The 16,044-nt window shown below is 46.6% G+C and overlaps 1 protein-coding gene across 1 annotated transcript in view; it reads left to right on the forward strand.

Annotated features, from left to right (window-relative positions):
- Window positions 1–16,044, forward strand: part of TEX11 (testis expressed 11) — a 1,226,647-nt gene that overhangs the window by 903,818 nt on the left and 306,785 nt on the right. Inside the window, exons 18-21 of the mRNA XM_044268992.1 lie at window positions 2,283–2,380; window positions 3,056–3,589; window positions 3,827–3,904; window positions 6,506–6,724. Coding sequence (XP_044124927.1) covers window positions 2,283–2,380; window positions 3,056–3,589; window positions 3,827–3,904; window positions 6,506–6,724 — 929 coding nt within the window. The remainder of the gene's footprint in view (window positions 1–2,282; window positions 2,381–3,055; window positions 3,590–3,826; window positions 3,905–6,505; window positions 6,725–16,044) is intronic.

Raw genomic sequence — 16,044 nt, forward strand, 5'->3', positions numbered from 1 at the left:
TAATGCGATTATATTTTGTTCTTTAATAAAGCCGGTATCTGCTTCAGCCTCCTTGTCTGCTGTACTGTAGTTGAACCCTGCCCTGTGGTCTCTTCCTCCTCTGACCGCTACAAGTGGCCCTGCGAGCAGGGTACAGTCACAGAGATGGATGCGGCTGAAAGCAATGTGCATGATGCTAATGTGAGTACCTCAGGCAATGCTGGAACCCCTGCAAGGGCCCTCCCTATGGGAACGCTGTTTAACTTACTGCCCAAATTTGATGGCCAGAACATGTCACTGGACTGGGTGATAAGGTTACAGAGCGCTGCTAGGATTTACAATGTCAGCTCAGAACTACAAGTGGAAATCGCTTTGGCCGCCCTAGAGGGTGAGGCCCGAAGAAATGTGTTCCTACAACCAGAAGCCACGCACAATACGTTGAAAGAAATTGTGCGATTTCTGGAAGAAATATTCAGGGAAACAGCTAGTGCAGGGTATCTCTGGGCAAAGTAATTTTACCGGATTCAGCGGGAAGATGAAGGGGTCTCACAATATGCGACGGCGCTACAGGAAGTATTGGCTGAGGTACAGAAAAAAGAGGCAGACGGAGTGGGACCCATAGACCGGATACTGCGGGAACAATTCATTCTGGGACTCTACAGCACTCCCCTGAGACAGGCTCTGTGGGAACAAGTCAGGTTGGACCCTACCCTAACCTTTCGACAAATATTGGCAGAGGCTGTGGCACGAAGCAAAGAAGAAAGTTATGCCTTTGGAGTGATACGGACCCAGACCGTCACACCCCTCGGGGTTACAAAGAATGAAGAAGTCCTGGTCAGGGTGGTACAAGACTTGCATAGCTCCCTGAGTGCTATGCATGAAAAGTTGACGCACCTGGAAAGATGGATGGGGTCGTGCTATACCCATGAGGCTGCCTATCCGGCCCAACGACAAGCCTATCACGCGACCCCATGGGTTCCTACACCAGAACATTCTCACCCTAATTTACCTTCCCACCAAGTTCCTCAATATCCTCCATTGAGGCCAGCCAGTCAAGTCCTAAGGGCACCTCCCGCACACAGGCAAAGAGAAGGCCGTCAAGAGGCACAGTGTTGGCGGTGTGGAAATTATGAACACTTCGGATTGATCCGTCTGGACACCCAGAACCGCCGTAAAACTTCCGGCCCCCGCAGTAGTGGGGCGTACTGTGGGGGAGGTGGAGAGCCAAGTTACCCAGCACGGTTCCAAACACCTGGTCACAGGGTGTCCCATCATATGAGCTGAAATTGAAGGTGTTCCTGTCGACTGCTTAGTGGATATCGGGTCACAGGTATCGACTATGCCTAAGTCATACTTCAACCGTTACTTTCAAGCGCTGGTGAAGCCAGAGCGAGAGATATTGGTACAGGTTAAAGCGGCTAATAGACAACAGATCCCTGTCACAGGAGTCATTTGGATAAATATACGAACAAGAAGTGGGGAGAAAAGGTATCCTGCTGGTCCCCGAGACGTTCAAAGAGGATGTACCGGTGGTAATAGGCATGAATATTCTGCGAGAATTGGACCAGATCATGGTCACTAAATGGGGACCAGGTTATTGGAAACAAGCCACTCTGCACAAACCCACCCAGAAAGCATTTCAGCATTTCAATGGTCAATCCGATTCTGTGGGACGCAGAAGAGTGTCCCAGCGCATCAGTCCGTGGGTACTACCGAGTGCCGGGAAGAGCTACCCTCACCCCCCCTCCTGACCGAGAGACTGTACTGACACTGCCCGTAGGAACCTTCCGCAAACTTGAAGGTATGGAGGTGATCATTGAACTGGTGGGCCTAGGGGAGCTAGGCCAGGATGCCCAGGTGGCCCCGACACTGGAAGTGGTCCAGAATGGACTAGTACCCATAAGAGCTATGAATATGGGACATCTAGAAGTCTCCTTGACACCGAGAGTGGAACTGGCTCGTGTGTACCTACATCGGGGAAAAGTACTGAGTCAGAGAGAAGTGACTCTAGCTCCGGTAGGTGATGCTGTTTGGACCCTGGCAGTTACTGCTAGTGCAGAATAGGCGCCGACCCTAGAATGGAATGGGAGAACTATCTTGGACCAAATGGAGATAGATGTGAAGGCTCTCAGTTCGGACCGCTTGCGAGCAGTTGTAGGAGAACCAGGCTGCGTTTGCCTGCCATTTCCCATTACTTTGGCTGCGGGATACGGTGCGAAACCCCAACAACTACAGTTCCTTTCGGCTGGAACTCCTTTCCCTTGTGTGGGCCATGACTGAGAAATTTGCGGGATATCTGACAGGGGCTCAGATCTTGTACGGACTGACAACAACCCCCTGGCTCATCTAGACACTGCCAAGCTTGGAGCCCTGGAGCAACGTTGGGCAGCTCACCTCACAAGTATGATTTCTTGATTCGCTACCGCTCCGCCACAGAGAACACCAATGCCGATGGGCTGTCGAGGGTCACTTTTGAAACTCTAGTAGGGGATCTCGATGAACAAAAAGAAGAGGATGAAACTCCAGACTTCTGCAAGTTCGCACCTCCAGCAGTCACGACACAGACAAGTGGGGAGGCCCGTGCTCTACCCAAGACATTAGAGAGAACTAATGAACAATGGGGCCGAATGCAAGATTAAGACGTTGGACAATGGCAGATGAAAGGCTGGGTAACCCAGTGAAGAAAACTCGACAGAGAAGAAAGGACTGACTTTGATGTTAAGATGAAGTCCATTCTACATCAATGGGACAGACTGGAAGTTCACGGAGCTGTTTTGTACCACAAGTGGCAGCAGCCTGCTGATCTAGAGGTAAGGTGGCAGGTAGTAATTCCCAGAAACGTGGCACAGGAGATAGCCAAAGAGGCCCATGAATTTGAAGCTCACTTCGGGCCAGTCAAGACCTACCAGTGGCTGCAGCGTTATGTATATTGTCCGCGACTGGAGGCTACGGTTGAGGAAGTTTGCAGACAATGTCAAGTGTGTGAACTCACTAAAACACAGAACAGAGAGCACCCCTACAGGTCATACAGACCAAAGAACCATGTAAATTATGAATCTCCTCGTGGGACAATTAGCCAGAGGCCTACAGTACTGCCTGGTCATGATTGACCACTTCTCCAAGTTTGCAGTGGTCACTCCAACTCAGGACCAGATGGCTGAGTCCGCAGCTCGGGCTGTCTGTCAAGACTTCATCCAGGTCTATGGGTGTCCAAAGCGGATTCACTCAGATCAAGGAGCGTGTTTTCAAGGGAAAGTGATCGAGGAGCTACAGCAACTGTATGGCATTGAAAAATCCAGGAAAACCCCATATCAGCTCCAAGGGAATGGGGCCTGCGAGCGCTTTAACCGGACAACGATTCAAATGCTGAGGACACTTGAGAAAGATAAGAAGACACACTGGCCTGACTACCTACCAGAATTGGTCTGGATCTACAATAATCAGGTCCACACGACCACCGGTTACACCCCATACATGTTACTGTTCGGAAGAGTTGGTTGGGAAATCGTTGAATTGAACCTAGAACAACCAGGGGACCTAGTAGAACGATCGACCACCTCATGGGTGAAAGAACACCGTCAGCGGCTCCAGACCATCCGTTGGTTAGCAGGTCAGTGGTTGCAAGAAAGAACACATACTGACCATCCTCCAATCCAGGAGGTTCTGTTGCAGCCTGGGGACCTGGTACTGGTGTGAGAGAAACATCCCAGAGGCAAGTTAAGCAAGCATTGTGAAGTACAGCCATACAAAGTGATCAGGAGAGTGTACCCCAATGGTCCGGTCTACGAAGTACGGGTTGAAAATGCTGCACCTGCTCAGAGGACACCTCCTTCTGTCCCATCCTCAGAACTTATTATCCCCGATGAAATTGATAGTGAAGACTGGTGGACCGTTCATAACACTGAGGAAAGTTCCCCGGCCGCAGGTGAAGATGCTCTTGCCACAGAACCAGTACCAGCTTGAAGTAAGCAGGAACCCTCGACCACATCCGAATCTCCTATTGTAGTGGAAGACTCCAGGTTGACAGCTCCCAGTGGGAAGAGTCAGGTCTTACCAGATAGTCAAGACCTCCGGAGATCTAGTAGGCTTACTGCAAACAGGTATGCTGTCGATCAGTTCATTTGGTCCACCTGTATGTATTGTGGACAATGTTGTACTGCTGTTTAGAAGTTGTATTAACCATTCCTTTTTCATAGAATATATAGCAAAGCTGAGGATGGCCACCTTTCAGTGGGGAGGCTTGTAAGGGTCAGCACCTAGACACACCAATTTACATTGCGCTGTATTGCTAATGATAAGGTTTCACACAGACTGTGATGTCTTCCTCTAGCCACAAGAGGCCGCTGTGTTGTTAAGTAAGAGAGAAATGAAGTTGTTTGTTCTAGAGGATGTAGGAGGAGTTTCAAGTTCCCGGGCTCAGTCTGGTGTGTGTCTTCCTGGCTGGAGTGCGTTTTTGTGGCTGATGTGAACAGAGACTGTAAAGTGATTCTTCCAGGCTGCTGTGGGACAGAACAACAGAGACTGTAAAGTGATTCTTCCAGGCTGCTGTGGGACAGAACAGCAGAGTCTGTAAAGTGTGTCCGAGAGGAGTGACATCGTTCAATTCAGAGACCAGTGATAGTACAGGTACTTCTGTCAGAGACAAACTATGTGGGTGCCTGCACCTGCAATCTAGACAGAGAGAGGAAAAGACAAGCAAGCGACCGGATCAGGATCCAGACTACACCTGCCTCCATGTACCAGACCAAGACAAGCAGCTGCCCACAGAACTGTGAGTGTGCAAAGGGGCTAATCTGTGATAGGTCATAGAACAGGATACTGTAGTCAGTGCGTTGTAGCAACGTGCCCTGAGTAGCAGGGTTCAAACAGGAAAATAGCAGAGGAGAGTAGCCTGTATTTGTAATGTATGCGCTTGCTGGTTGGGGCGCGATTTCTGGATGCAAAGTTCAGTTTTCCTTTGTGTAAATTTATGTAAACTTGTTATCACTGTTCCTGTCATTTGTCGATTGCGCCCCTGGTGCATCGGCACAATACTGTTAATCCGATTTTCCAGCGGTTATAGTTTGTTCTTTAATAAAGCCGGTATATACATAAGCCTCCTTGTCTGCTGTACTGTATTTGAACCCTCCGCTGACCGCTACACTTGGGAGATATTTTTCTGCTGAATAAATCTACATGGAATAAAAACACAAAGTACTGTCACGGATGAAGTAAGCAGATAGCTGGAACATATAAATAAACGAGCGACTGGCTTGATCCCAAACTAAGGAGCTTATAGGTGAGCCCTATAAAACCCTAAGAGCTCTCCCTGACTGCTATGCACATGCAAGGGTCTTTATGGTAGAAGATTGCATGCCCACGTACCTAAGTCTGTGTAACACCTGAAAACCCTATAATAGTGAGAGGACACGACCACCGGCTCCCTGCACTTAATACGGACGGAGTCAGGGTCACCTAGAATCAAGCCAGCAAGGAAACACAATAAAGTAAATTACTTATCTGAACAAACAGCAGAAGCAGCCTCCAGCAGTGAACACCTCATCCAGGAAGTAGTATAAACCGCAAAGTGAGGCAGTATGGGAGGGATTATAAAGGAAGACGATTAGTCGAAATAATTGACACCTGGCAGAAGGAAAGGAGATGAGAAAGTGAAACCAAAACAACGAACATCATACAAGAGGTAGAGAAGAACGTCTGCCAGATCTTCTCACAGAACTGGCGGTGACAAGTACACACAGACAGGGGTGTAGCAAGAACTGCCTGGGCCCCTCTCTCACTTAAATTAAAACCTTTGTATCACCAAGTCAGGGAGGCATTCTTTGATATGAGACAGGGGCCAGGGCACATAACTGCCGAATTTGAGTGAAAGCAGCAGTGGCGTGCCTAAAGTGTTTGTTACCTGGGGTGGGTCTTTTCTCAGGAACCTTCCCATACAGTTGCATACCTCCCAACTTTCTAAATGAACAACGAGAAACACATCGTGCGATGCAACAAAATTTTTCTGCACTAGGCCACGCCTCTAACTCCTTCCAAAACATAATTATGCACCTAATCCCAACCAGTCCTCTTAATACTCCCACATATATATATAATTATTCCCACCACCGAACAGTATTTATGCCACAGCTGTGCCCCCAGTAACATGCCCAACCGTGCCCCCAGTAATATGCCCAACTGTGACCCCAAAAATATATGTCCAGCTGTGCCTATAGTAATATGCCCAGCTTTGACCCAGTAATATGCTTAGCTGTGCCCCCAATAATATGCCCAGCTGTGCCCCCAATAATATGCCCAGCTGTGCCCCCAATAATATGCCCAGCTGTGCCCCCAATAATATGCCCAGCTGTGCCCCCAATAATATGCCCAGCTGTGCCCCCAGTAATATGCCATGTTATGTGCCCCCATTAATATGCCCAGCTGTGCCCCAAGTAATATGCCCTGGTATGTGCTCCCAGTAGTATGTCCAGTTATGTGAGCCTCACAGAAAGTTAAAATAATAAACACCACATACTTACATTGTTCCTAGCAGCAGCAGGACATCGGCTGCTCTGGTCTATGGAGAAGGTGGTGTCACAAGGTGCCGAAGGAAGGTTCCCCCTATTCACCGTCATCAGCGTTCTGCTGTTCATACGGAGCAAGGACGTGCGCTACGCCCTCGTCTCCACAGCAACGAGGGACTGGGAGGATCTGGCCGCTGCGTATTCCCTTGGCGCAGTCAGCGTCCTTCGCGTCCATGGCAACTGTGGTAAGCCTGAGCGCCGAGCTGATCACTCGGTGCTCGGCTGGATTCAGGAGAATAAGTCATGTGACACTGGCCATGTCACATGACTCCTCTTTTCCACTATTTAACAGGCAGCCTGCTGGCCACAGGTTGCCTGTGAATTCAGACTCTTCCTGAACTTGTTCTGTGTGACATGCGGCTAGATTCCCGTCTCCATTCCCGACTTCATCCCCGGTTGCTCCCTGCATTTATTGGCTTCTCCTGGTTTGACCTTTGGTGTGGACTTAACTTCTCTTTGATTATCCTTTTGTACTTTAGCGACATCCTGGTTCTGACTCGGCTTGCTGACATACACTCACCTAAAGAATTATTAGGAACACCATACTAATACGGTGTTGGACCCCCTTTTGCCTTCAGAACTGCCTCGATTCTACGTGGCATTTATTTTAACAAGGTGCTGATAGCATTCTTTAGAAATGTTGGCCCATATTGATAGGATAGCATCTTGCAGTTGATGGAGATTTGAGGGATGCACATCCAGGGTACGAAGCTCCCATTCCACCACATCCCATATACAGTTGCAAGAAAAAGTATGTGAACCCTTTGGAATTATATGGATTTCTGCACAAATTGGTCATAAAATGTGATCTGATCTTTATCTAAGTCACAACAATAGACAATCACAGTCTACTTAAACTAATAGCACACAAATACTTAAATGTTACCATGTTTTTATTGAACACACCATGTAAACATTCACAGTGCAGATGTAAAAAGTATGTGAACCCTTGAATTTAATAAATGGTTGAACCTCCTTTGGCAGCAATAACTTCAACCAAACGTTTTCTGTAGTTGCAGATCAGACGTGCACAACGGTCAGGAGTAATTCTTGACCATTCCTCTTTACAGAACTGTTTCAGTTCAGCAATATTCTTGGGATATCTGGTGTAAATCGCTTTCTTGAGGTCATGCCACAGCATCTCAATCGGGTTGAGGTCAGGACTCTGACTGGGCCACTCCAGAAGGCGTATTTACTGTTTAAGCCATTCTGTTGTTGATTTACTTCTATGCTTTGGGTCGTTATCTTGTTGCAACACCCATCTTCTGTTGAGCTTCAGCTGGTGGACAGATGGCCTTAAGTTCTCCTGCAAAATGTCTTCATAAACTTGGGAATTCATTTTTCCTTCAATGATAGCAATCAGTCCAGGCCATGACGCAGCAAAGCAGCCCCAAACCATGATGCCCCCACCACCATACTTCACAGTTGGGATGAGGTTTTGATGTTGGTGTGCTGTGCCTCTTTTTCTCCACACATAGTGTTGTGTGTTTCTTCCAAACAACTCAACTTTGGTTTCATCTGTCCACAGAATATTTTGCCAGTACTGCTGTGAAACATCCAGGTGCTCTTGTGCAAACTGTAAACGTGCAGCAATGTTTTTTTGGACAGCAGTGGCTTCCTCTGTGGTATCCTCCCATGAAATCCATTTTTGTTTAGTGTTTTACGTATCGTAGATTCGCTAACAGGGATGTTAGCATATGCCAGAGACTTTTGTAAGTCTTTAGCTGACACTCTAGGATTCTTTTTCACCTCATTGAGCAGTCTGCGCTGTGCTCTTGCAGTCATCTTTACAGGACGAACACTCCTAGGCAGAGTAGCAGCAGTGCGGAACTTTCTCCATTTATAGACAATTTGTCTTACCGTGGACTGAGGAACAGCAAGGCTTTGGAGATACTTTTATAACCCTTTCCAGCTTTATGCAAGTCAACAATTCTTAATTGTAGGTCTTCTGAGAGCTCTTTGCGCGAGGCATCATTCACATCAGGCAATGCTTCTTGTGAAAATCAAACCCAGATTTAGTGTGTGTTTTTTATAGGGCAGGGCAGCTGTAACCAACACCTCCAATCTCATCGCATTGATTGGACTCCAGTTGGCTAACACCTCACTCCAATTAGCTCTTGGAGATGTCATTAGTCTAGGGGTTCACATACTTTTTCCACCTGCACTGTGAATGTTTACATGGTGTGTTCGAGAAAAACATAGTAACATTTAATTATTTGTGTGTTATTAGTTTAAGCAGACTGTGATTGTCTATTGTTGTGATTTAGATAAAGATCAGATCACATTTTATGACCAATTTGTGCAGAAATCCATATAATTCCAAAGGGTTCACATACTTTTTCTTGCAACTGTATGCTCTATTGGGTTGAGATTTGGTGACTGTGGGGGCCATTTTAGTACAGTGAACTCATTGTCATGTTTAAGAAACCATTTTTCCAGTCTTCAACAGTCCAATTTTGGTGAGCTCGTGCAAATTGTAGCCTCTTTTTCCTATTTGTAGTGGAGATGAGTGGTACCCGGTGGGGTCTTCTGCTGTTGTAGCCCATCCGCCTCAAGGTTGTGCGTGTTGTGGCTTCACAAATGCTTTGCTGCATACCTTGGTTGTAACGAGTGGTTATTTCAGTCAACGTTGCTCTTCTATCAGCTTGAATCAGTCGGCCCATTCTCCTCTGACCTCTAGCATCAACAAGGCATTTTAGCCCACAGGACTGCCGCATACTGGATGTTTTTCCCTTTTCACACCATTCTTTGTAAACCCTAGAAATGGTTGTGCGTGAAAATCCCAGTAACTGAGCAGATTGTGAAATACTTAGACTGGCCCATCTGGCACCAACAACCATGCCAGGCTCAAAATTGCTTAAATCACCTTTCTTTCCCATTCTGACATTCAGTTTGGAGTTCAGAAGATTGTCTTGACCAGGACCACAACCCTACATGTATTGAAGCAACTGCCATGTGATTGGTTGACTAGATAATCGCATTAATGAGAAATAGAACAGGTGTTCCTAATAATTCTTTAGGTGAGTGTATCTGTTGTTTGTCTTGTATGTCCCTCCGCACTTACCCAGGCTAGGAAACGTTGTCCAGTTGTACCTCGTTGCCTAGGACGAGTGGTACAAGTAGGCAGGGACAGGGGTGTGGGTGGAGCCAGTGGTCACTACCCTCTACCCAACTTTGTGACAGGCGGACCCGAGGCTGACTCCCCCGCAAGAGGTGTGGAGAGCTGGCAGGGGGGAGTAATGAAGAAGCAGGGAGCAGATGCTGGTTCTCTGCTTCATCATAATACACAGGCAACTGTCTCTGACATAGCTCGCCCGTACCTGGAAGAGGGACAGCCACTGGAAACCTGGACTGTCCCTCCGGATCCGGGACGGTTGGGGGGTATGCAGTTGTTATGCCTTAATTTTTTCCCCTCCTTCACAGTAGTAATGCCCTCTCTGAGCACTCCATCACTGTTTGGCCTGCAGGAGGGAAGGAGCGCATGGAGCTGATCAGTCAATAAGTGAAAGGGGAGACTCATTTTCCACCAGTATGTTCCCTATAAGCGGGTGAGGTATAGCGTGAAGCTGTACAAACTTTGTGAGAGTACCTCAGGGTACACTTACAAGTTTCGTATACACGAGGGGCAAGATTCCCGTATTGAACCCCCAGAATGTCCCCCCACTCTGGGTGTTAGCAGGAAACTTGTTAGGGACCTTATGCACCCACTGTTAGATAAAGGTTACCACCTGTTCGTGGATAACTTTTATACTAGTATCCCCTTGTTCCAGTCCCTCGCCGCCAGATCCACGTCCGCTTGTGGGACCGTGCAGAAAAATCTACGCGGCCTCCCTACCCACCCCCTCCAGGTACCTATCCCCAGGGGTGAGACCAGTGCCCTTACCAGTGGAAACCTGTTGCTGGTCAGATATAAGGACAAGAGAGATGTCCTTGTACTGTCCACAATTCACCATAACTGCATCACCCCTGTCCCTGTGCGAGGTACCGCGGTAATGGTCCTCAAGCCCGATTGTATCGTCGACTACAATCGGTATATGGGAGGAGTTGATCTCTCTGATCAAGTTCTCAAGCCATATAATGCCATGCGCAAAACCTGGGCATGGTACAGGTTGCCTTGTACAACTCTTTTGTGCTTTCCCGGAGCGCTGGCAACACATGGAAATTCATCCAGTTCTATGAGGCAGTGCTCAAGTACCGGAGTATCTCGGGAACTGGACGTGCCCGGATCGTCCCTGGCCAACACTTTCCAGGTGTGGTCCCCCATACTGGAAAGAAGGGATTGAACCAAAAATGAGTTTGTCACAGGAGGGGGATACGGAAGGACAACACCACTCAGTGTGACACATGCCCCGATCATCCGGGCCTCTGCATTATTGGTTGCTTCAGGGAATACCACACTTCCATGGAGTACTACATTTATAATCCCCTTCCCCAATTTTAATTCCATTTAGCCACTGACAATTGGAAACAAAAATATATATGGTTCTCAGACTTGAGACACTAAAACAAAAACAAAAAAATGTCAAAAATATTATTTTGTAAACTAAAATAAATAACAAAAGTAGACATATTAGGTATCACCGCGTCCGTAAGAATCTGCTTTAAAAAAAAATTCCCCATGACCTAACCCCTCAGATGAACACTGTCAAAAAAATAAAATAAAAACAGTGCAAAAAAAGGTATTTTGTTTTGTCACCTTACATCACAAATAGTGTAATAGCAAGCGATCAAAAAGTCATATGCTCCCCAAAATAGTGCCAATAAAACCGTCCTCTCATCCCGCAAAAAAATGAGCCCCTACCTAAGATAATTGGCTAAAAAAAAAAAAAAACTGACTCAGACTATGGAGATACTAAAATGTTTTTTTTTGGGGGGTTTATGAAAGAATAATAGAGTGTAAAACCTAAATAAATAAAAAAAGTTGACATATTAGGTATCGCCGCGTCCTTAAGAATCTGCTCTATAAAAATACCCCAAGACCTAACAGATGAACACAGTCAAAAAAATTAAATAAAAACGGTGCCAAAACAGCAATTTTTTAGCAAATTTTCCATTTTAAACCGTTTTTTTCCAGTAGCAAAGCAAGGGTTAACAGCCAAACAAAACTTAATATTTATTACCCTGATTCTGCAGTTTACAGAAACACCCCATATGTGGTCGTAAACTGCTGTATGACCAAACGGAGGGGCGCAGAAGGAAAGGAACGCCGTATGGTTTCTGGAAGGCAGATTTTGATGGCCTTTTCTTTTGGCACCATGTCCAATTTGTAGAACCCCTGATGCACCCCTAGAGTAGAAACTCCATAAAAGTGACCCCATCTAAGAAACTACACCCCTCAAGGTATTCAAAACTGATTTTACTAACTTTATTAACCCTTTAGGTGTTCCTCAACAGTTTATGGCAAATGGAGATGAAATATCAGAATTTCTATTTTTGGTAACTGCCTCACAAAAATGTAATATAGAGCAACCAAAAATCATAAGTACCCTAAAAATAGTCCCAACAAAACTGCTACCTTATTTCGTAGTTTCCAAAATTGGGTCACTTTTATGGAGTTTCTACTCTAGAGGTGGGCTTCAAATGGGACATGGTGTAAATAAACCAGTCCAGCAAAATCTGCCTTCCAAAATCCACACGGCGCACCTTTCCCTCTACGCCCTACCGCGTGCCCATACAGTAGTTTACAGCCACATATGGGGTGTTTCTGCAAACTACATAATCGGGGCAATAAATATTGAGTTTTGTTTGGCTGTTAACCCTTTCTTTGTTACTGGAAAAAATTCATTAAAATGGAAAATTTGCCCAAAAATTGAAATTCTTAAATTTCATCTCCATTTGCCAATAACTCTTGTGGAACACCTAAAGGGTTAACAAAGTTTGTAAAATCAGTTTTGAATACCTTGAGGAGTGTAGTTTCTTAGATGGGGTCACTTTTATGGAGTTTCTACTCTAGGGGTGCACTAATTGTGGGGGATTAGCTCTGGTAGGCAGATTAGGGGCCTGCTTCCCAGCAATGCAGCTCTCGGCCCTTTAGCACGGCACACATCCTTAGATTTCCAAAAACAGAGACTCCACAGCTTCCCTGTCAGATGGAGGATAATCCACACCACCTGACAGTGCTGCCTGTGCTTTTATATCCAAACCAAGATCCAAGCCGGAGCGTGGGGAGAAGCCACCCACCCAGCACTTTGGCTACTCCCAGTCAGAGCCATCCCGGATCGACTTTGCAGCCACACTAAACAGCAAACAGTGTAAGTCAGCACTAGTTACCGCTGACACTTAAAACTACCGACTCTTATCTCACCGAGGCAAGGAACCTCGGTGACACATATCTCCCGTCAATGACGGACCCTTGCACCTTCCTACAATATATAAATATATATATATATATGTTGGTAAGGCTGATTAGTCAGCCTGCATTTGTGGGAGGGGCAGAGGCTCTTCATATATGAGCCACACCTTCACTCACAGGCGTGTGTTTTCAGGTGCACAGCTGCTGCTGGGTGTCATTAGCAAACTAGCTTCTCTGGTGGTAGGAGTCTTTCTTTGCAGCATGGAGCTTGTTATTTTGCTCTCTGCTGCCGTAGCATGCACGCGCCATACTACGTAACTAGGTTGGGCCGGGGCCGTCTCTCTTGGCCGGTCGGAACCGAATTTGCTAGCGAACGGGAGGCTTTGCCTCAGAATCTGCTACCTCAGGTTTGCTTGTTGGGCCTAAATACTTCCATTTTCTTTTCAATTTTGTTTGTTGGTAATAGGAGTTAGTTCCTATAAATCTTACAAGTTTCACTTTGCTTCGTTCGTCTCGTATGAAAAGTTACTTCAGCCGGTTTGCTGTAAAGAAAGAGTTACCTGGGCTGCATGTGACGTCATGTTTGGAGATCGGACGCAGCATTTATTGTTTAGGCCTCTTGCTGTAGCTGTTCCTTGCCATGTGTCTCCCCCCGCTACCACCATCTTTAGACTTCATGTATTTCACTTTTGTAAGCCATGTACCGGGGTGGGCTCCCCAGGATACAGCAAAGTCACAGACAAGGAAAGCGACTCTGACACCAGCTTTATATGCAAGAATATAAATTTTACTTTGGAAACAGCATTAACACAAGTACAAACAGTATAAGTAATACCCGAGGCCCACAGTCACCGTCCCTGTCAGAGGGACAGGCCTAGCCTGTTGGCATACACAGCAGAGCCTACAAGTCGTACTGTGCCGCTATAGAGGACACACCTAACCGGTGGCAGACCCGGCAGAGCCTGCAAATCAATTACTGCACTGCAGTCCAGTACAGTAAGGCCTAACAAAGCTATAACCCTATCTAACTAGCTAATACAAGGCCTAGGCCAGTCTCTGTTACTTTAGGTGCCAAACAGTAAAGTACAATTGGTAATCAGGTGTACTGACCTGCGTCCATTCTGGGCCCTAGGATGCCGCTTACCCGGGATGGCCACCAAGCTCTCAGCAACCGTGCGGCCTTGCTTGATGCTAAGGTTTTCTGTCCATACACTGGAACTGGTCTTCCTGGGACAACCTCTCTTTCAAAGAGCTGGATCCAGACAGGGGACAGCAGATACTCTCCTTCCTTTGAGTGTCCATTCACTGCCGGACATCCGCAAGCCAGGATGGAATCGGATTCAGTCCCTCACAGCACAATCCTTCCACCATGTCAGATCATCACTTCCTGGTTCACCCAGAAGCATGCTGACTGTGCTGCAAAACAGTGGCCTCTAGTGCCCGGAATGCCAAATGACAGCTCCAATACAATTTAAACATAAATATACAGACAGAGCTTATCCACAATCTCACACTTTCATGCTCTGCTGTTATCCTGAGCGGCATTTACACTTTCGGCTTTTATTTCATGTCTTATGTTGCATCCGCACGTCCTTACTGTACTGCACTTTTCTACTCTTGGTTCATATTCACTCAGATTGGTCTCACATTCAAGCTGCGTTCACCTGTTGGCTGTGACATCTCATTCCGTCCCCAGCCAACAGCCGGATCCGTATTACAGGCCTGTTATTACATGTTGTATACTCGGCTTACAGCCATAGCTGCTACTGTTACTCCGTTTTCATGCTCTGGACACACCACCCTGCTGTTCCCACCTTGCTCCACTCACAACCAGAGCTGCGTATATACCAAATTTCATGCTCTGCTTATACCCAAAGTTGTGTTCACACTTCTACTGCTACACCAGGTCGTAAAACCCACTCACCAAAGCCGCTTTCCATGTCTGCTGTCACATCAAGTTAATATTCCGTTCACATCCAAAGCTGCGTCTGCATGTCTGCTTTTCACATCTTGTCCTATACTCCTTTCACTACTAGAGCTGTGTCCACGTGTCTGCCTTCACATCACGTCAATACTCGGCTCACTTTCAGTTTGCATTTATACGTCTGCTTTATACCATGCTTGTCATGCGCTACCCACACTCGGAGCTGCGCCTATACCATGTTTTTTAGGTACCACTCACATCCAAAGCTGCATTCACCCATTTGTTGTTACATCATGTGTTGTACTCTGCTCCCACTCAAAGCTGCATTCTCCTGTTTATTGCTACATCATGGTTTTGCTCAATCTCACCGAGGCAGTCTGCACCCACCACTCTGGTACCTCTCTCCTGACAAACATAACTGCGTTCTTTTCAGGCTTACGTTCCCTTCCTCGGTGGTCTGTTACATTCCATAGGCCTACTTTCTGTTTAATCCTGGTTCATATTCACTCAGACTGGTCTCCTTTTACCTCTGGTTCGTATTCACTCAGATTGGTCTCCTGCCCCAGTTCACCAAACAGCTCCTCAGTGGAGGTGAGTGGGCCAGTAAGTTTCCTGCTATGTTTTCACAAGCTGTTTGTTTGTTTGTCACGATAAGAGACTTCTCTTAGCAAACTTACAATGCCCCAGGCATTTCATGTTTACGTTTATGGTTCTCGGTGGTTAATGTTTTATGTATGCACGTGCTTCGGATTACTAATGTCTATATTTTTTATGCCTGTTGGCAGTCATGTTCCTTAGGCCACCTTCTAGCCAATCCAATCATTCAAGTCACTTCATATGCCATCAGGTCCGGCTTACGTTTTAATTACTTATCGTCACTGCAATGTCATCCCTCTGGCTTCGGGGGCCCTATTACTGATCCGGCCTCATGGCTCCGGGGGCCCCATGCCCGTTTTCATGTTTTGTTTGTTAAGGGTACGACATGGTTGTAGGCTGGTTAGTGTCCCAGGTTTTCTGTTGGAGGGGGTCATGGTTATGCGAGTCCCCAAGGCATTCTGGTGCTGCATAAGTGGTTCATAAAAAAAAAGTAAAAAATAATCATAGGAGGCTCGCACGAGTGGCTCTTCGCTTATAGGACCTCACAAATGGCATTGTCATTCGTAGTTTGCACGTTCATCTGATACTTGTCCTGCCATAAGGGGCTCTCACGTATGGCTTCCGCCATAAGGGGCTCGCTGGAGTGGCTCTTGGCTTAGAGGATTTCACAATTGTCATCGACATTAGTAGGT

Source organism: Bufo gargarizans, chromosome 9 (genome assembly GCF_014858855.1).
Source record: "Bufo gargarizans isolate SCDJY-AF-19 chromosome 9, ASM1485885v1, whole genome shotgun sequence".
In the NCBI taxonomy this organism is placed as follows: Eukaryota; Metazoa; Chordata; class Amphibia; order Anura; family Bufonidae; genus Bufo; species Bufo gargarizans.